At 48.2% G+C, this 20,385-nt stretch overlaps 1 protein-coding gene across 2 annotated transcripts in view; it reads left to right on the top strand.

Moving 5' to 3' along the window:
- Positions 1–17,198, top strand: part of LOC134983931 (gastrula zinc finger protein XlCGF26.1-like) — a 56,484-nt gene extending 39,286 nt beyond the window's left edge. For both annotated transcript variants that reach the window (XM_063949536.1, XM_063949535.1), the window contains one exon: positions 13,563–17,198. In XM_063949536.1, coding sequence (XP_063805606.1) covers positions 13,563–15,487 — 1,925 coding nt within the window. In that variant the 3' untranslated portion in view covers positions 15,488–17,198. The remainder of the gene's footprint in view (positions 1–13,562) is intronic.
- The last annotated feature ends 3,187 nt before the right edge of the window (positions 17,199–20,385 follow it).

Raw genomic sequence — 20,385 nt, 5'->3', positions numbered from 1 at the left:
GGGCCTACGCTTGCCCTCCATAAAGGTCCAGATTTCAGCTTTGTCCATTTTCTTCCAGAAACAATTGGCTTCCCTTCCTGAGGTTCAGACGTTCTTGAAAGGGGTTCTGCACATCCAACGGCACCATGGGATCTTAATGTGGTGCTGCAAATCCTGCAATCGGATTGGTTCGAACCTTTACAGGAGGTGGACGTCAAGTTTCTTATTTGGCAGGCGGTCACACTGTTGGCATTGGCATCTGCAAGACGTGTGTCAGAATTGGGGGTATTGTCGCATAAGAGCAACTACTTGATTTTCCATGAGGATAGAGCGGAGCTCAGAACGTGTCAGCAATTTCTTCCAAAGGTTGTCTGTTTTTCATATCAACCAACCTATTGTGGTGCCAGTGGCTACTGACTCCTCAATTACCTCAAAGTACTTGAATGTTGTGAGTGCTTTGAAAATATATGTGAAGAGAACTGCCCATCACAGAAAGTCAGAAGCACTATTTGTCCTTTATGATCCCAACAAGATTGGGTGTCCTGCGTCTAAGCAGACAATTACTTGCGGGATCAGGCTTACTATCCAGCATGCTTATTCTACGGCAGGATTGCCGGTTCCAAGATCTGTACAGGCCCACTCTACTCCTGAAGCCACTCTACTTCCTGGGCGGCTGCCCGGGGTGTCTCGATCCTTCAGCTTTGCTGGGCAGCTACTTGGTCAGGGTCGAACACGTTTGCTAAGTTCTACAAGTTCGATACTTTGGCCTCTGTGGACCTACAGTTTGGTCTATCAGTTCTGCAGGACCCTCAGCACTCTCCCTCCCGTACTGGGAGCTTTGGTACATCCCCATGGTACTAAATGGAACCCCAGGATCCTCTAGGACGTAAGAGAAAACAGGATTTATATAACCTACCCGTAAATCCTTTTCTTGTAGTCCGTAGAGGATGCTGGGCGCCCGCCCAGTGCTTCGTATTCCTGCTTGTTACTTTTAAGTATTGTTGGTTCAGTCGTTGCTGAATCGTTTCAAGTTGGGTAGCATGACTTTCCTTTTGTTATGTGTGAGCTGGTGTGAATCTCACCACTATCTGTGTATTTCCTTCTCTCGAAGTATGTCCGTCTCCTCGGGCACAGTTTCTAGACTGAGTCTGGTAGGAGGGGCATAGAGGGAGGAGCCAGTCCACACTATTAAACTCTTAAAGTGCCAGTGGCTCCTAGTGGATCTGTCTATACCCCATGGTACTAAATGGAACCCCAGCATCCTCTACGGATACGAGAAAAGGATTTACCGGTAGGTTATATAAATCCTGTTTTCACACACCCTCACGCTCCTGAGGGTCAGCAGATCCCCAGTTGTCACACACCCACTCTCTTACTCGTACTGCTCTATGGCTCCCCTCCACACACTCCTACTGCCCGTTCGGCAATGCTAAGCGGCTCCCTCACACACACCCCAAGCTGTAGCAGCACTACCACCTGCTACCAGCACCGTACAGCGGTTCCCACAGACACTCGCACGGAGCAGCAGTGATCACTCCTGCCGTCTGCTCTGCGTCACAGCCTCCCAATCACACTGTTCTCCACGGAACCCTCGGACACCCACGGAGCAGCAGTGCAGTGCTGGAACTGGGACAGACTGACCAGGCTGGGCCTGGAGTATTGCTGGACCGGCTGGAACCGGGCCGGACTGACCAGGCTGGGCCTGGAGTATTGCTGGATCCGGGATAAACTGACCAGGCTGGACCTGGAGTATAGCTGGGCCGTATGGAACCGGGACGAACTGACCAGGCTGGACCTGGAGTACTGCTGGACTGGATGGAACCTGGACAGACTGACCAGGCTGAGCCTGGAGTATTGCTGGACCGGCTGGAACCAGCACGGACTGACCAGGCTGGGCCTGGAGTATTGCTGGACCGGCTGGAACCGGGACGGACTGACCAGGCTGGGCCTGGAGTATTGCTGGATCTGGGATAAACTGACCAGGCTGGACCTGGAGTATAGCTGGACCAGATGGAACCGGTACGAACTGACCAGGCTGTGCCTGGAGTATTGCTGGAACCAGAACGGACTGACCAGACTGGACCTGGAGTATTGCTGGACTGGATGATACCGGGACAGACTGACCAGGCTGGGCCTGGAGTATTGCTGGAACCGGGACGGACTGGCCAAGCTGGACCTGGAATATAGCTGGACTGGCTGAAACCGGGACAGACCGACCAGGCTGGGCCTGGAGTATTGCTGCTGGAAGCGGGACCGACTGACCAGCTGGACCTGGAGTATAGCTGGACCAGATGGAACCGGGACAAATTGACCAGGCTGGACCTGGAGTATTGCTGGACTGGCTGGACCTGGAGTATTGCTGGACCGGATGGAACAGGGACAGACTGACCAGGCTGGACCTGGAGTAATGCAGGACCAGCTGGAACCAGGACGAACTGACCAGGCTGGGCCTGGAGTATTACCAGAACGGACTGACCAGGCTAGACCTGGAGTATTGCTGGACCGGCTGGAACCAGGATGGACTGACCAGGCTGGATCTGGAGTGTAGCTGGACCAGATGGAACCGGGACGGACTGACCAGGCTGGGTCTGGAATATATCTGGACCAGCTGGAACCGGGACGCACTGACCAGGATGGGCCTGGAGTATTGCTGCTGGACCGGCTGGAACCGGGATGGACTGACCAGGCTGGACCTGGAGTATAGCTGGTCCAGATGGAACCGGGACAAACTGACCAGGCTGGACCCAGAGTATAGCTGGACCAGATGGAATAGGGAGAAACTGACCAGGCTGGACCTGGAGTATTGCTGGTCCGGACGGAACCGGGACAGACTGACCAGACTGGGCCTAGAGTATTGCTGGACTGGCTGGATCCGGGACGCACTGACCAGCCTGTGCCTGGAGTATTGCTGCTGGACCACCTGGAACCAGGACGCACTGACCAGGCTGGATGTGGAGTATTGCTGCTGGACCGGCTGAAACTGGGATGGACCGACCAGGCTGGACCTGGAGTATTGCTGGACCGGCTGGAACCGGTACGGACTGACCAGGTTGGACCTGGAGTATTGCTGCATCGGATGGAACCGGGACGGACTGACCAGGCTGGGCCTGGAGTATTGCTGCAGGGCTGGCTGGAACTGAGACGGACTGACCAGGCTGGACCTGGAATATAGCTGGAACCAGGACGGATGGACCAGGCTGGGCCTGGAGTATTGCTGGACCGGCTGGTCCCGGGACGGACTGACCAGGCTGGACCAGCTGAAACCGGGACGAACTGACCAGGCTTGGCCTGGAGTATTGCTGGACAGGCTGGGCCTGGAGTATTGCTGGAACTGGGACAAACTGACCATGCTGGACCTGGAGTATAGCTGGACCAGATGGAAGCGGGATGAACTGACCAGGTTGGACCTGGAGTATAGCTGGAACTGGGACGAACTGACCAGGCTGGAACCAGAACAGACTGACCAGGCTAGACCTGGAGTATTGCTGGACCGGATGGAACCGGGATGGACTGACCAGGCTGGGTCTGGAGTATTGCTGGAACCGAGACGGACTGAGCCGGACATATGGACGGAACCAGATTGAGTCCGGACGAACTTGAGCTGGCAGCAACTGAATCTGAAAGTTCATGCGACCCATCCTGGACCATGCTGACTGCAAACATGGTATCACTCTCAGAAGGTGGTGAGCAAGAGTTCGTGTCTGCATCTGTGGCTTTAAGAATTCCTTCAGGGAACTCTGCCTTGGATACCTCCCTTGGGGATGAAACTCTGGTGACCCCGCCTGGGGTTAGCAAGTCAGACACCTTACTTAGGGTTGGCAAATCCAGCATCCCTTCTGGGGTTAACAGATTAGACACTTTCCCTTTTAGAAGAAGACCCTTCTGGAGCCTGAACATCAGATACCCTTCCTGGGGTCAGAAAACAGACCCCTCTGTGAACATTCTTTTCTGGACCCCCAACTTGGGATAAGGTCTATTACTCACATGACCCCAATCATACATTTGAGTCTCTTTTTGAGGAGCCTTTTTGACACCCCCATCAGCAGTAGCAGGATCAAATACTAAAGATGACTTGTAGACATGAGCGCTATCATACTGAGATTTGTCACCATTTCCTGCTTTGCGAAGAATACAATCCTTAACAAAATGACCGGAATTTCCACAGTAAAGACAGAGGTGTAGCTCCCTACGCCGCTGACGTTCAGCTTCAGAGAGCTTGGGCCGTGGATGGCTCTGATGAACAATTTTCCCTTGCACAGAGGAAGAGACTTTAATAACTGGATGGGACAAAACAGGATCAACAACGTTGGTGGTATTCCTTAGGAGTTCAGGCATCTCAGAAAGAGAATACTAGTCAAAAGTTCTTGTAACTGTATTAACATCTGGTAGAGAATCCGTAGTTGGTCAGGAGTCCGAGTACAGGGAGTCCAAGAATTTCTGGAGAAAGCGTTCCGCAGCAGACACTGTGCCAATGGATGCTGTGACGACTCCAAACCCTCCAGACGTCCAGCAATATTGCTTAGGAGGTTCCGCGTCAGACAAACACTTTCGGCCAGGTCCATTTGGCCAGTTCCTACTGTCATGACTAGTTTTGTGAAACCGGCATATATGTGAAGTCTGTGCGATTAACTGGAGGACTCTGTATATTTGGCAGGTCTGTGGAAATCAGTGAGATGAAGAAGTAAGGAGTAATCCCTGTCCGCGAGTTGAACCCGGGCCTCGGCAATTAGAACCGTATCCTGGGACTTGGTGTTGATAGCAGGATGGTGAATGTATTGGTGAGAACGAACTGGATATTCTATCACAGGATTAGGTGTTAGTGTACCCAAGGTTACTATGAAATATGTTCTCTGGAGTTACGCAGATCTGGGAGGAGACCTGAAGACATTGGACCGGGCTGGTTACCGGTGAGACTGAAACCGGACTGTGAACCATGCTGGGTACTAGTATAACTGGAGCGCAACTGTAATCCGGGCTGGTACCAGATATAACTGGAAAGGCAACTGTAAGTAGAACAATGACTATGGCTGTGTCTTTAAGACGAGGCTGAAGAATACTGCGGCTTTGTCTTTAAGATGAGGCTGAAGACTGTGGCTGTGTCTTTAAGACGAGACTGATACTGGATATAACTGGTAACACAACTGTAATCCGGACTGGGTAGCAATAGAGTAGAGTTTTACAGGAACTAACGTAATAGTGTTACCTCTTACGGAGCTCAGCTACTAAGCTCACACTGAGCTGTGTGACTCAAGGAACTGGCAGCTTCTGTAACTCAAGTCTCTTTACTTATACTTCCTGGTCCTTGGTGATTGGTGAACAGGGTCAGGTGATTCAGGGAGTCTCAGGCTGGCACAGGATTGGATAGCTCATGGTCAGTGCGGTGGGGCGTCGCGCCTTCTGCTGCATTACTGATCCGAGCTCTGTTCAGTATGGTGGAGGCAGAGAAGACCTCCATTGCTGCCCGATCAGTGGGACCTTATAATGGCATCGGTTACTCAGCTCTGTCCCACCGCTTCTCTAGGAATGGCTGTAGCTCAGTGGTATTATATTTTATGTGGACACCGGGGAGCTCTTCTCGTGTGTGACACAGTGGGCAAAGGAGTGAACCTCTGGGCTGCTCGTTCCAGATGAGAGAACTGAAGCCAATGAAAGTATATGGCACCAAGGGTCTTCACGTCCGATAGTAGGACTAGAGGTCTCAGCATGGCAGCAACCGCAAAATGGGGCGCAAGTAATGCCAGGTACTGGCAACTGAGGAGCACTCGCTGATTATTTCCACGGAGTAAATGAATGCCAGTAGTCGTGAACAGTATCAGGTGGGTATAAACTAATGTTACAGGGGAAGGGGGGGGGGGGGTGAAAATACACATATGGAGAAAAGGCCAAACGGGGAACAGGAAATAAAAAATATACAGTTCAAAAGTAAAAATAAAGCAAAATATAAAAAAAAAACAATTGCAAACAGTAGTAACAAGGAGATGGCATTGCAGCATGACTTAGCTGCACAAATAGAGAAATCTGCATAAAATGAATGCGGGTGTCAGTGGAAGATAATGGGCCATTTAGTTGTCATCTGTGACCAATGACAGCAACTGTGATCTTCCAATCGGTGATACCGGACGGGTGATATTGCTACACCTGGTGCCGCATTACCACAGTGAGAGCGATGGTAGAAAGTAAGGGCAGATAATTGATCACACACTGTCACAGTGAGACCACCTACCTATAATGGCAGCCAGTGGAGCAATGAGAGGTTCCCATTCACTTTCCCCAGTTCACACCTTGGTGTTAGGATCTATAAAACGTAATTTGTCTGCAATTGTATAGCGATATAATCCTTTATAGATAGCTTTCCCTCGTTCGCTGATAGCTCTTGGACAAGGTCCGTCACTGCAGCGTTATACTGTATGTAGATATATGTGGGTAGTAGCGGGTTTCAGAGTGAGCCCTGTATCATCTTAGCGTTAGATGCTGTAATCTTCCCAGGTATAGGGGAGAGAGAACCTGGTCTCAGGCGTCTCCTGTCATTACAATCATACCTAATGAGGGCCGGTATCTATTATGCCTCAGGACACACTGTCCCATCTCACTTCCCATTGTGGATATACCACAATCATAACAAACACCCATTATCCCCTGGGGCCAGTAAGGATTTGTCATATAGAAAAAGAAAGAGAGGTCATCTTCTCCAGCGCCCTCACTCATTGTTGAGTTTTGGAGCTTTCAGAATGTTCTGCTTATGTTGAAAAGTCCTTTGATCATAAATTGGGTATTCTTGGAAGTGACTACCACAAGACAGACCTCGGTGTGGCCACCAGGGAGAAGACTCTGACCGTGGCCTGTTTTCCTATACTGCAACCTCTGATAGGTCCTGACTTCTGGTGCCCAGGGACCTCCTCTGTACCTTACTTCAAGCTCTACTCATGGGCCCTCCCACCAGGCATCTCTCTGGCTTTTCTGGTCGATCATGGCTGGCACAATTCACCCCTCCCTGTGAGCTCTCATGAGCAAGGCCCTGTCTCCATTTGTTTCTCTATGCAATTATATCCTCTAAAGGTTGTTATTCTGTATACATGTACATTTGTCTGTACTGTCCTGTTTGGTTAGCTCTTGTACTTCTGTCAGTTGTAATTTGTACGTCCTGTCTCCTACATAACCTCTGTGGTGCCATATAAATAACATATAATAAGCAGCTTCTGCAGCTAGGATTCCCTGGTATGTTGTCCATTGGGGAATCTGATTACTTCATTGGCTAATTCACATCGCTGTTTCCAATCATGGGAGTCTACCTAATTAAACCTTTTCAATAACACACAGCCCTGGCTAGAGAAGCTGGGATTTCTCTGACGTCCTAGTGGATGCTGAGAACTCCGTAAGGACCATGGGGAATAGCGGGCTCTGAAGGAGACTGGGCACTCTAAGAAAGAATTAGGACTACCTGGTGTGCACTGGCTCCTCCCTCTATGCCCCTCCTCCAGACCTCAGTTAGAATCTGTGCCCGGCTCGAGCTGGTTGCACACTAGGGGCTCTCCTGAGCTCCTAGATAAGAAAGTATTTGTTAGGTCTTTTATTTTCAGTGAGATCTGCTGGCAACAGACTCACTGCAATGAGGGACTTAGGGGAGAGAAGCGAACCTACCTGCTTGCAGCTAGCTTGGGCTTCTAGGCTACTGGACACCATTAGCTCCAGAGGGATCGAACACAGGCCCAGCCTCGGTCGTCCGGTGCCGCGCCGCCGTCCCCCTTGCAGAGCCAGAAGCAAGAAGATCTTCACGGAAATCGGCGGCTGAAGACTCCGGTCTTCATTAAGGTAGCGCACAGCACTGCAGCTGTGCGCCATTGCTCCCTGTGCACACCACATGCTCCGGTCACTGATGGGTGCAGGGCGCTGGGGGGGGCGCCCTGGGCAGCAATTAGAGTACCTTAAGGTGGCTAATCACACATAATATAGCCTAAGAAGCTATATATGTGTAAAATACCCCTGCCACATTATTATTATAACAGCGGGAAAAGTCCACCGAAAAAGGGGCGGGGCTATCTCCCTCAGCACACTGGCGCCATTTCCTCTCACAGCTCCGCTGGAAGGACGCTCCCCAGGCTCTCTCCCCTGCAGTTTCCAGGCTCAATAGGGTAAAAAAGAGAGGGGGGGCACTAAATATAGGCGCAAATACTATATATATAGCGGCTATAGGGAAAATCACTTGTGTAGTGTAACTCCCTGCATTATATAGCGCTGTGGTGTGTGCTGGCATACTCTCTCTCTGTCTCCCCAAAGGACTTTGTGGGGTCCTGTCCTCAGTCAGAGCATTCCCTGTGTGTGTGCGGTGTGTCGGTACGGCTGTGTCGACATGTTTGATGAGGAAGCTTACGTGGAGGCGGAGCAGGTGCCGATAAATGTGATGTCACCCCTTGCGGGGTCGACACCTGAATGGATTGATATGTGGAAGGAATTACGCGACAGTGTCAACTCCTTACATAAAAGGTTTGACGACATAGCAGATGTGGGACAGCCGGCTTCTCAGCCCGTGCCTGCCCAGGCGTCTCAAAAGCCATCAGGGGCTCAAAAACGCCCGCTACCTCAGATGGCAGACACAGATGTCGACACGGATACTGACTCCAGTGTCGACGACGATGAGACTAGTGTACATTCCAATAGAGCCACCCGTTACATGATTACTGCAATGAAAAATGTGTTGCACATTTCTGACATTAACTCAGGTACCACAAAAAAGGGTATTATGTTTGGGGAGAAAAAGCTACCAGTGGTTTTTCCCCCATCAGATGAGTTAAATGAAGTGTGTGAAGAAGCGTGGGTTTCCCCCGATAAGAAACTGGTGGTTTCTAAAAAGTTACTAATGGCGTACCCTTTCCCGCCAGAGGACAGGTTATGTTGGGAGACATCCCCTAGGGTGGATAAAGCGCTCACACGCCTGTCAAAGAAGGTGGCACTACCGTCTCCGGACACGGCCGTCCTAAAGGAGCCTGCTGATAGGAAGCAGGAGGCTATCCTGTAGTCTGTATATACACACTCAGGTATTATACTGAGACCGGCTATTGCTTCAGCATGGATGTGCAGTGCTGCACCTGCGTGGTCAGATTCCCTATCTGAAAATATTGATACCCTAGACAGGGACACTATATTGCTAACCATAGAGCATATTAAAGACGCAGTCTTATACATGAGAGATGCACAGAGGGATATTTGCCGGCTGGCATCTAGAATTAATGCAATGTCCATTTCTGCCAGGAGAGTATTGTGGACTCGGCAGTGGACAGGTGATACAGATTCTAAAAGGCACATGGAGGTTTTGCCGTACAAAGGTGAGGAATTGTTTGGGGACGGTCTCTCGGACCTAGTTTCCACAGCAACAGCTGGGAAGTCGACATTTTTACCCCATGTTCCCTCACAGCCAAAGAAAGCACCGTATTATCAGGTACAGTCCTTTCGGCCCCAGAAAGGCAAGCGGGTTAGAGGCGTGTCCTTTCTGCCCAGAGGCAGAGGTAGAGGAAAAAAGCTGCAACATACAGCCAGTTCCCAGGAACAAAAGTCCTCCCCCGCTTCCTCTAAGTCCACCGCATGACGCTGGGGCTCCACAGGCGGAGCCAGGTGCGGTGGGGGCCCGCCTCAGAAACTTAAGCGACCAGTGGGCTCGCTCACGGGTGGATCCCTGGATTCTACAAGTGGTATCTCAGGGGAACAAGCTGGAATTCGAGACGTCTCCCCCTCGCCGTTTCCTCAAATCTGCCTTGCCAACAACTCCCCCAGACAGGGAGGCCGTGCTGGAGGCGATTCACAAGCTGTATTCTCAGCAGGTGATAATCAAAGTACCCCTCCTTCAACAAGGACGGGGTTACTATTCCACAATGTTTGTGGTACCGAAACCGGACGGTTCGGTGAGACCCATTTTAAATTTGAAATCCTTGAACACTTATATAAGAAGGTTCAAGTTCAAGATGGAATCGCTCAGGGCGGTTATTGCAAGCCTGGACGAAGGGGATTACATGGTATCACTGGACATCAAGGATGCTTACCTGCATGTCCCCACCAGGAGTACCTCAGATTTGTGGTACAGGACTGTCATTACCAATTCCAGACGTTGCCGTTTGGTCTGTCCACGACACCGAGGGTATTTACCAAGGTAATGGCTGAAATGATGATACTCCTTCGGAAAAAGGGAGTTTTAATTATCCCGTACTTGGACGATCTCCTTATAAAGGCGAGGTCCAGGGAGCAGTTGTTGGTCGGAGTAGCACTATCTCGGGAAGTGTTACAACAGCACGGCTGGATTCTGAATATTCCCAAGGTCACAGCTGGTTCCTACGACACGTCTACTGTTCCTGGGGATGGTTCTGGACACAGACCAGAAAAAAGTGTTTCTCCCGGAGGAGAAAGCCAAGGAGCTGTCATCTCTAGTCAGAGATCTCCTAAAACCAAAACAGGTGTCGGTGCATCACTGCACGCGAGTCCTGGGAAAGATGGTAGCTTCTAAAGAAGCAATTCCATTCGGCAGGTTCCATGCAAGGATCTTTCAGTGGGATCTGTTGGACAAGTGGTCCGGATCGCATCTTCAGATGCATCGGCTGATAACCCTGTCTCCAAGGACAAGGTGTCTCTGCTGTGGTGGCTGCAGAGTGCTCATCTTCTAGAGGGCCGCAGATTCGGCATACAGGACTGGGTCCTGGTGAACACCGATGCCAGCCTTCGAGGCTGGGGGGGCAGTCACACAGGGAAGAAACTTCCAAGGACTTCCAAGGACTATGGTCAAGTCAGGAGACTTCCCTACACATAAATATTCTGGAACTAAGGGCCATTTACAATGCCCTAAGTCAGGCAAGACCCCTGCTTCAAAACCAGCCGGTGCTGATCCAGTCAGACAACATCACGGCGGTCGCCCATGTAAACCGACAGGGCGGTACAAGAAGCAGGATGGCGATGGCAGTAGCCACAAGGATTCTCAGATGGGCGGAAAATCACGTGTTAGCACTGTCAGCAGTGTTCATTCCGGGAGTGGACAACTGGGAAGCAGACTTCCTCAGCAGACACGACCTCCACCCGGGAGAGTGGGGACTTCATCATCCAGAAGTCTTCAAAATTATTGTAAACCGTTGGGAAAGGCCACAGGTGGACATGATGGCGTCCCGCCTCAACAAAAAGCTGAAAAGATATTGCGCCAGGTCAAGGGACCCTCAGGCGATAGCTGTGGACGCTCTAGTGACACCATGGGTGTACCAGTCCGTTTATGTGTTCCCTCCTCTTCCTCTCATACCCAAGGTACTGAGGATAATAAGAAGGAGAAGAGTAATAACTATACTCATTGTTCCGGATTGGCCAAGAAGAGCTTGGTACTCAGAACTTCAAGAAATGATCTCAGAGGACCCATGGCCTCTGCCGCTCAGACAGGACCTGCTGCAGCAGGGGTTCCAAGACTTACCACGGCTGCGTTTGACGGCATGGCGGTTGAACACCGGATCCTAAAGGAAAAGGGCATTCCGGAGGAAGTCATTCCTACGCTGATTAAAGCTAGGAAGGATGTGACTGCAAAACATTATCACCGCATATGGCGGAAATATGTTGCTTGGTGTGAGGCCAGGAAGGCCCCAACGGAGGAATTTCAGCTGGGTCGATTTCTGCACTTCCTACAGTCAGGGGTGACTATGGGTCTAAAATTGGGTTCCATTAAGGTCCAGATTTCAGCTCTGTCGATTTTCTTCCAAAAAGAACTGGCTTTACTGCCTGAAGTTCAGACTTTTGTTAAAGGAGTGCTGCATATTCAGCCCCCTTTTGTGCCTCCAGTGGCACCTTGGGATCTCAACGTGGTGTTGGATTTCCTAAAGTCACATTGGTTTGAGCCACTTAAAACCGTGGAGCTAAAATATCTCGCGTGGAAAGTGGTCATGTTATTGGCCTTGGCTTCGGCCAGGCGTGTGTCAGAATTGGCGGCTTTGTCATGTAAAAGCCCTTATCTGATTTTCCATATGGATAGGGCGGAATTGAGGACTCATCCCCAATTTCTTCCTAAGGTGGTATCAGCGTTTCATTTGAACCAACCTATTGTGGTGCCTGCGGCTACTCTGGACTTGGAGGATTCCAAGTTGCTGGACGTAGTCAGGGCCCTGAAAATGTATGTTTCCAGGACGGCTAGAGTCAGGAAGACTGACTCGCTATTTATCCTGTATGCACCCAACAAGCTGGGTGCTCCTGCTTCAAAGCAGACGATTGCTCGCTGGATCTGTAGCACAATTCAACTTGCACATTCTGCGGCTGGATTGCCGCATCCTAAATCTGTAAAAGCCCATTCCACGAGGAAGGTGGGCTCTTCTTGGGCGGCTGCCCGAGGGGTCTCGGCCTTACAACTTTGCCGAGCTGCTACTTGGTCGGGTTCAAACACATTTGCAAAATTCTACAAGTTTGATACCCTGGCTGAGGAGGACCTTGAGTTTGCTCATTCGGTGCTGCAGAGTCATCCGCACTCTCCCGCCCGTTTGGGAGCTTTGGTATAATCCCCATGGTCCTTACGCAGTTCCCAGCATCCACTAGGACGTCAGAGAAAATAAGAATTTACTCACCGGTAATTCTATTTCTCGTAGTCCGTAGTGGATGCTGGGCGCCCATTCCAAGTGCGGATTGTCTGCAGTACTTGTATATAGTTATTGCCTAACTAAAGGGTTATTGTTTTGGAGTCATCTGTTGAGAGGCTCAGTTGTTATTCATACTGTTAACTGGGTATAGTATCACGAGTTGTACGGTGTGATTGGTGTGGCTGGTATGAGTCTTACCCGGGATTCAAAATCCTTTCCTTATTGTGTCAGCTCTTCCGGGCACAGTTTCCCTAACTGAGGTCTGGAGGAGGGGCATAGAGGGAGGAGCCAGTGCACACCAGGTAGCCCTAATTCTTTCTTAGAGTGCCCAGTCTCCTTCGGAGCCCGTTATTCCCCATGGTCCTTACGGAGTTCCCAGCATCCACTACGGACTACGAGAAATAGAATTACCGGTGAGTAAATTCTTATTATTCCTGCTCTGCCAGAGACCTAATCATTACTTGACTCTCTGGGATGTGACCGTCTTCTCCCCCTTACTACAAATTATATATGCATACCCTGCTGTCCTAGAGGTGCAGGTTTTACCCTGTCCCAGAAATCTGCATTAATTCTAGTGTATATACAAGACGTAGTGTAACTATTACACAAACAGGGGGAATACTCTGCGTTGATACATTTGTGGCTTTTCTTGCATCTCATGGTATTTGTGCATCTTTTCTGCAGCCAGGAGCCAGAAGTGTTATTTCCCTATGCTTCCAGCTTTTATTATAAGTCGCACAATAGTTGTGCATAATAAATCATATATTGACTCTTGTTTAACCACATACTACTCTGGTGATATAAAGAACAGCGCAGACATAACACATTACAGTAATAACCATATAAACACTGCAAGAAATAGACCCAATATGATGTCAGTCAGAGAGTAATAAGTTGTTTCAGTGAAACATCTTTAGTTTATTCATTTGATGGTCATTTTTTTGGGTCTTTTTAGATTTTTTCATATTGAATCTTGTTACAGAGAAATGTTGCTATTCTCCGCAGATGGACACAGCATCAGGAATTCCTCAGAGGAACGTCTCAGTTTATCTCCAGACGGTGATATAGAAGATAACGACATCACACAAGATTCTCCAGAAGGAAAGCCCATTACCCCAATTATATATCCAGTAACACAAAGAGCAGTTACAGTATCTAATCCCTCTAACCATGGGGACTGTTCCCCTGATACATCAGATATTGGTGCATCTGTTACACTTCATACTGATACAATACTTCCCAGTTCTATAGATGGCAAATGTTCTACACAGAACACAAAGCTAATTACTAATCGGTCAGCTATGACAGGTGAGAAACCATTTCCATGTTCTGAGTGTGGGAAATGGTTTACACGAAAATCCTCTCTTGTTGTACATCAGAGACATCACACAGGTGAGAAGCCTTTTCCATGTTCTGAGTGTGGGAAATGTTTTACAGATAAATCAGCTCTTGTTAGACATGAGAGACATCACACAGGTGAGAAGCCTTTTCCATGTTCTGAGTGTGGGAAATGTTTTACAGATAAATCAGCTCTTGTTAGACATGAGAGACATCACACAGGTGAGAAGCCTTTTCCATGTTCTGAGTGTGGGAAATGTTTTACACAGAAATCATCTCTTGTTATACATGAGAGACGTCACACAGGTGAGAAGCCTTTTCCATGTTCTGAGTGTGGGAAATATTTTATAGATAAAACATCTCTTGTTAAACATGAGAGACGTCACACAGGTAAGAAGCCTTTTCCATGTTCTGAGTGTGGTAAATGTTTTATAAATAAATCATCTCTTGTTATACATGAGAGATGGCACACAGGTGAGAAGCCATTTTCATGTGCAGAGTGTGGGAAATGTTTTACAAGGCAATCACATCTCATTCAACATGAGAGATGTCACACAGGTGAAAAACCATTTCCATGTTCTGAGTGTGAAAAATGTTTTACAAGTAAATCAGCTCTTGTTACACATGAGAGAAGTCACGCAGGTGACAATAAATTTCCATGTTCTGAGTGTGGGAAATATTTTACACGGAAAGCATCTCTTGTTGTACATCAGAGCCATCACACAAGTTACAAACTATTTTCATGTTCTGAGTGTTTTAAATGTTTTACAGCTAAATCATCTCTTGTTATACACGAGAAAAGTCACACAGGTGAAAATCCATTTCCATGCTCTGTGTGTGGAAAATGTTTTACAATTAGAACAGCTCTTGTTATACATGAGAGAAGTCACACAGGTGAGAAACCATTTCCATGTTCTGAGTGTGGAAAATGTTTTGCAAGTAAATCAGCTCTTGTTATACATGAGAGACGTCATATAGGTGAGAAACCATTTCCATGTTCTGAGTGTGGAAAATGTTTTATACAGAAATGTTATCTTGTTATACATGAAAGACATCACACAGGTGAAAAGCCATTTTCATGTTCTGTGTGTGGGAAATGTTTTACACAGTTATCAAGTCTTATTAATCATGAGAGAAATCACTCAGGTGGGAAGCCATACTCCTGTTCGGAGTGTGGGAAATGTTTTACACAAAAATCAGTTCTTGTTAGACATGAGAGATGTCACACAGGTGAGAAGCCATTTCCATGTTCTGAGTGTGGGAAGTGCTTTACAGAGAAATGGCTTCTTGTTATACATAAGAGAAGTCACACAGAGGCAAAGCCATTTTCATGTTCTGAGTGTGGGAAATGTTTTAGACAGAAATCACATCTAATTATACATGAGAGAAATCACACAGGTGAGAAGCAATTTCCATGCTCTGAGTGTGGGAAATGTTTTACATATAAATCATCTCTTGTTATCCATGAGAGAACTCATACGGGTGAGAAGCCATTTTCATGTTCTGTGTGTGGGAAATGTTTTAGACAGAAATCACATCTAATTAAACATGAGAGAAGTCACACAGGTGAGAAGCAATTTCCATGCTCTTGAGTGTGGGAAATGTTTTACATATAAATCAGCTTTTATTAAACATAAGAAACTACACACAGGTGAGAAGGGTTACACACAAATAATCTCTTTAAACATCAGAAAATAAGTTACTGCCGGTGACCATGCGATTGTACGGAACTGTTTCATCTTAAGCTCATTCGTAGCACACAGATGGAGATGGGAGTACCTGTTGAAGACTAATATTTTGCTCCCAGCATTGAGCTGTTGTAAGTTCTGATGCTAATGATGGGTGCGGACGTCATAACAGTGGGCAAGGATAGCCTTTCACCGTTGCATGGATTTTGGCGCTACCATCATGTAAGCAGGCAACTGCGGCCAGGCAGAAAAGCAACCACGGATGCATCCTAAATATAATCAGCCCCATTATTGGTAAATGGGGCCCTATGCAATATGTAACGCCGAATATGGGCTGGATATGTAATGTCTTGTCCAGGACACTATTACGTTATCTCTCTTCAGACTCTGTAATATAAGGCTTGATATGATTCATATAGTTGCTTCTTTAATATGCAACGGCGTCACTGGGGGTCATTACGAAGCAGTGGAAATACAATTTCTTCAGTTCTCCATGGCAGCCTTTGCTATGGGATAGTCATGTAATCTTTGTCACGGTTGCAGTACCACTTCCTACCAGGGGTGCTGCTCTTTCCTTATGATACCTTCCATCCAGACTACATCCCTGTCTATGATTCTGCTGGGACGATTGCCTAATTAGGCAGCTTTGGGCCACACCTGAAACTGCCCTACTTATTACCGCTGCTCACTCCCGCCTGAGCTGGTTCATTAAGTCAGAACCCCGTGTCTGTTCTCCAAGTCTGGTCTTCTGTGCCTGATTACTATTGCATCTGTTCCTGTATCCTACCTGCAAGTTCTGTCCTCAATTTCATGTACACAAGTTTGTACATTTTCCTTTTGGACTAGTTCTGCTTGGGAATCATCTACTGTATATTGCTATCAGTTCTCTGTTCATCAGCTTCTCATACTACCTCCAGCATTTGCCCTAATGTATCTGAGTTCTGCCTCCTACATTGCCATCCAATCAGATTATTCTGGTAACACCATATCCAGCGTCTTCAGTTATTGCCTTCTGTCTTCTCCATCAGTGTTCAGACTACATTCAGATCAGTTAGAAGACTCCTGGCTCAAAATGATATTTTTGCCATTTGGTCAAAGACTTTGCTTAAATGTGGGGAGAGATGTGTGCTGAGCGTGCGGAGGGGGACGGGGGGGCCGCTCACTTCACCCAGCGGGTGAAATGAGCGACCTGCTAGATTGAGCCTGCATGCAGGCCGATCTAGCACCAGCGATAGCGACGCGCGGGGCTGCGCATCGCTATCGCTGGGAGGGGTACACGCGGAGAGATCATGCTGAAAATCTAAGCAATCTAGTCAGATTGCTTAGATTTTAGGCTGGGATCGCTCCGTGAGTACCCCCCTTAAGTCTTAGGTAAATTGGATGAAGGCATTTTGTTTAATATAGGTCACAAATCGCTCCGTTTTAATGTGTGCAATTTGGTCACACGAGATTTAGTTGCATGCAATTGCAACTTATTTGCATAATTAATACAGGTTAAAAGTTATATTAAGATTGGTAATGGTTAAGGTTATGACTTGTAAATACAGTGTATAACATTGGTACATTTCAAAGAGATTTGCAACAAAAAGTAATAAAGACGCTTTATGATTTAGTACCCCCTGTGTACTGTCTGGATAAAAGTGATCTGTGTACACAGGTCTGTTAGGACTTGTTCTGTTTGGTATTTTAATAGGATGACTCTGGAAATGATCTCACCATGCAGTAATGAAACGTTATCGATACAAAGATCTTACATTAAAAATGTTGTTTTTACATATTTATAAGTTTACATAACTACACGGTGGAGTCACATTATTATGACCACCAGCTAATAGAGTAACCGCCGTGTGCAGCACGGACAGCAGCTAAACGGGCTGAACTGTCATTGTAGACACGGCTGGTAGCCCCCAGATTCGTATTGATGGTGAGCTTCTCCACCGTGGCGTGTCGGTCAGCTCTCACGCACCTTCGTAGCCGACGTTCACCTCTCACATTAATGGTACATGGTGCTCCGCAGTTTCCACATCAGTTATTGGCAATGGTGCCATTTGTACAGTCACGATACACCTTCACCACAGCAGCATGTGAGCAGTTCACAAATTGCGCTTTGGCATAAATACTGCCACCCTTGGCCTGAAACCGATATTCGTCCCATTTTGCAACTCGGATAAATCGGCCATTTCTCTTTCGTCCTAGAGGATGCTGGGGTCATCAATAGAACCATGGGGTATAGACGGGATCCGCAGGAGACATGGGCACTTTAAGACTTTCAAAAGGGCGTGAACTGGCTCCTCCCTCTATGCCCCTCCTCCAGACCTCAGTTTAGAAATGTGCCCAGGGAGACTGGTCACATATATGGGGAGCTCTACTGAGTTCTCTGGAAAAAACTTATGTTAGGTTTTTTATTTTCAGGGAGGCTGCTGGCAACAGTCTCCCTGCTTCGTGGGACTTAGGGGAGAGAAGCAGACCTACTTCTGTGAGTTCCAGCGCTCTGCTTCTGGCTGACAGGATGCCTCCGCACCTGAGGAGAGATGATCGCCGGGTACGCTCGGGTGCTCGCTTCCACAGCCTGCCGTCACCCCCTTTCAGAGCCAGAAGACAGAGAGTAACCGAAGAAAAGAAGACTACTCTTCAGATGACTGCATTACTTGGGTACCGCAAGGCTCAGCGCAGCGCGCCATGCTTCCACACACAGGCGGCACTACAGGGTGCAGGGCGCTGGGGGGGAGCACCCTGGGCAGCATTTACCTCTAAATAAAACTGGCATGAGAGGACATTTATGGTCCTAAAACCCCCGCCAGTATAAATATATATATATATAAAAGCGGGAGAGAAGCGCGCCATTGAGGAGGCAGAGCTTCTTCCCCTCAGCTCACTCTCTGCTCGACGCCATTTCCTCTCCAACGGCTGCAGAGACGCTGGTCCTCCTCACCGCTGCTGACAAGTATCTGTGCAAAAAAAGGGGGGGGGGGCACAGTAATTTGATATTATCTTTATATATTTTTATAATAGCGCTGCAGTTCTGAGGCATTTATCTTCGTGTTTCAGACCTGTACAGTAGCGCTGGGCTGTGAGCTGGCAAAATCCCTCTGTCTCTCTTTGACTGACTTTCTATAGGTCTGTCCCCTATAGGCCCGGTGTGTCTTGTGGGTGATTGTGCACGCGTGTCAACATGTCTGAGGCTGAATGCTCTTCCCAGGAAGAGCCTGTAATGGGAGCACAGAAAACAATGGGGGTGGCCCCGTCGGCACCGCCGACTCCTGACTGGTGTAAATGTTGCTCTTATTAATAAGAGGTTGGTCAGGTCTGAGGCTCAGACCCAAGCATATAAAAAATCTGTGGATGATGAATTATCTCAGGTCCAGGACTCTTCGGGGTCACATAAGCATACATTTGACCAGTTGGCAGACACGAATACCGACACGGATACTGACTCCAGTGTCGACTATTCTGATTCTAGATTGGATCCAAAATTAGCAAAGCGCATTCAGTACATGATTGTAGCTGTTAGAGACATTTTACATGTAAAAGACGACCTTGCTGTTCCTGATACTAGGGTCTGTATGTATAACGGGAAGAAACCTGAGGTAACGTTTCCCCCTTCTCATGAACTGAACGCTCTGTTTGAAAAAATGTGGGTAACTCCTGACAAGAAATTCCAAATTCCCAAAAGAATTCCGGTGGCGTATCCATTCCCCACTGCAGATAGGGAAAAATGGGAGTTGGTCCCCGTAGTAGACAAGGCCCTGTCCCGTTTATCAAAACAGGTGGCTTTACCGTCATCTGGTACAGCAGCCCTTAAAGACCTGGCGGATCGTAAGCAAGAAGCTACACTAAAATCCATTTATGCGACCACGGGTACACAACTCAGACCGGTCATTGCTTCTGCGTGGGTCAGTAGTGCTATTGGGAAATGGGCAGATTCATTGTTATCTGATATAGATACCCTAGACAGAGACAGCATACTGTTGACGCTGGGTTACATCAAGGACGCTGCAGCATACCTTATAGAATCTACCAGGGATATTGGTCTTTTGGGAGCAAAAGCCAATGCAATGGCAGTAGCTGCTAGGCGAGCATTATGGATTCACCAGTGGAATACGGATTCCGATTCCAAGAGAAATATGGAATCTCTGCCATATAAAGGAGGTGCGTTGTTTGGGGACGGTCTCACCGTCCTAGTCTCTACAGCTACCGCGGGAAAATCTTCATTTTTGCCTTATGTTCCCCCTAAACATAAGAAAACGCATCACTATCAAATGCATTTCTTTCAGCCCAATAGATACAGAAGGGGACGAGGCTCTGCCTTCCTTGCTACTAGGGGAAGGGGTAAAAGAAACCCAGGCTTCTCTGCCTCCCAAGAGCAGAAGTCCTCCCCTGCTTCTGCCAAATCCACCGCATGACGCTGGGGCTCCTCTGCGGGAGTACTCGCCAGTGGGGGCACGTCTAAAACTCTTCAGTCAGGTCTGGGTTCGCTCAGACCTAGACCCTTGGATTTTAAAAAATGTGTCCCAAGGGTACAAGCTAGAGTTTCAAGACGTCCCCCCTCGCCGATTTTTCAAATCAGCCTTACCAGCTTCTCTGCCCAGCAGAGAGGTAGAGTGCGACGCAATACACAAATTGTGTCAAAACCAGGTCATTATCACGGTTCCCCCTGCGCACCAGGGAGAAGGCTTTTATTCCAGCCTATTCGTGGTCCCGAAGCCGGACGGCTCGGTCAGACCGATCCTAAACCTAAAAGACCTACATTTCTTTCTGCAGAAATTCAAATTCAAGATGGAGTCTCTCTGAGCAGTGACCCC

This window comes from Pseudophryne corroboree (genome assembly GCF_028390025.1).
Source record: "Pseudophryne corroboree isolate aPseCor3 chromosome 3 unlocalized genomic scaffold, aPseCor3.hap2 SUPER_3_unloc_3, whole genome shotgun sequence".
Taxonomy (NCBI): domain Eukaryota; kingdom Metazoa; phylum Chordata; class Amphibia; order Anura; family Myobatrachidae; genus Pseudophryne; species Pseudophryne corroboree.
The sequence above is the reverse complement of the archived record's forward strand: the minus strand, read 5'-3'. Positions and strand labels throughout refer to the sequence as shown.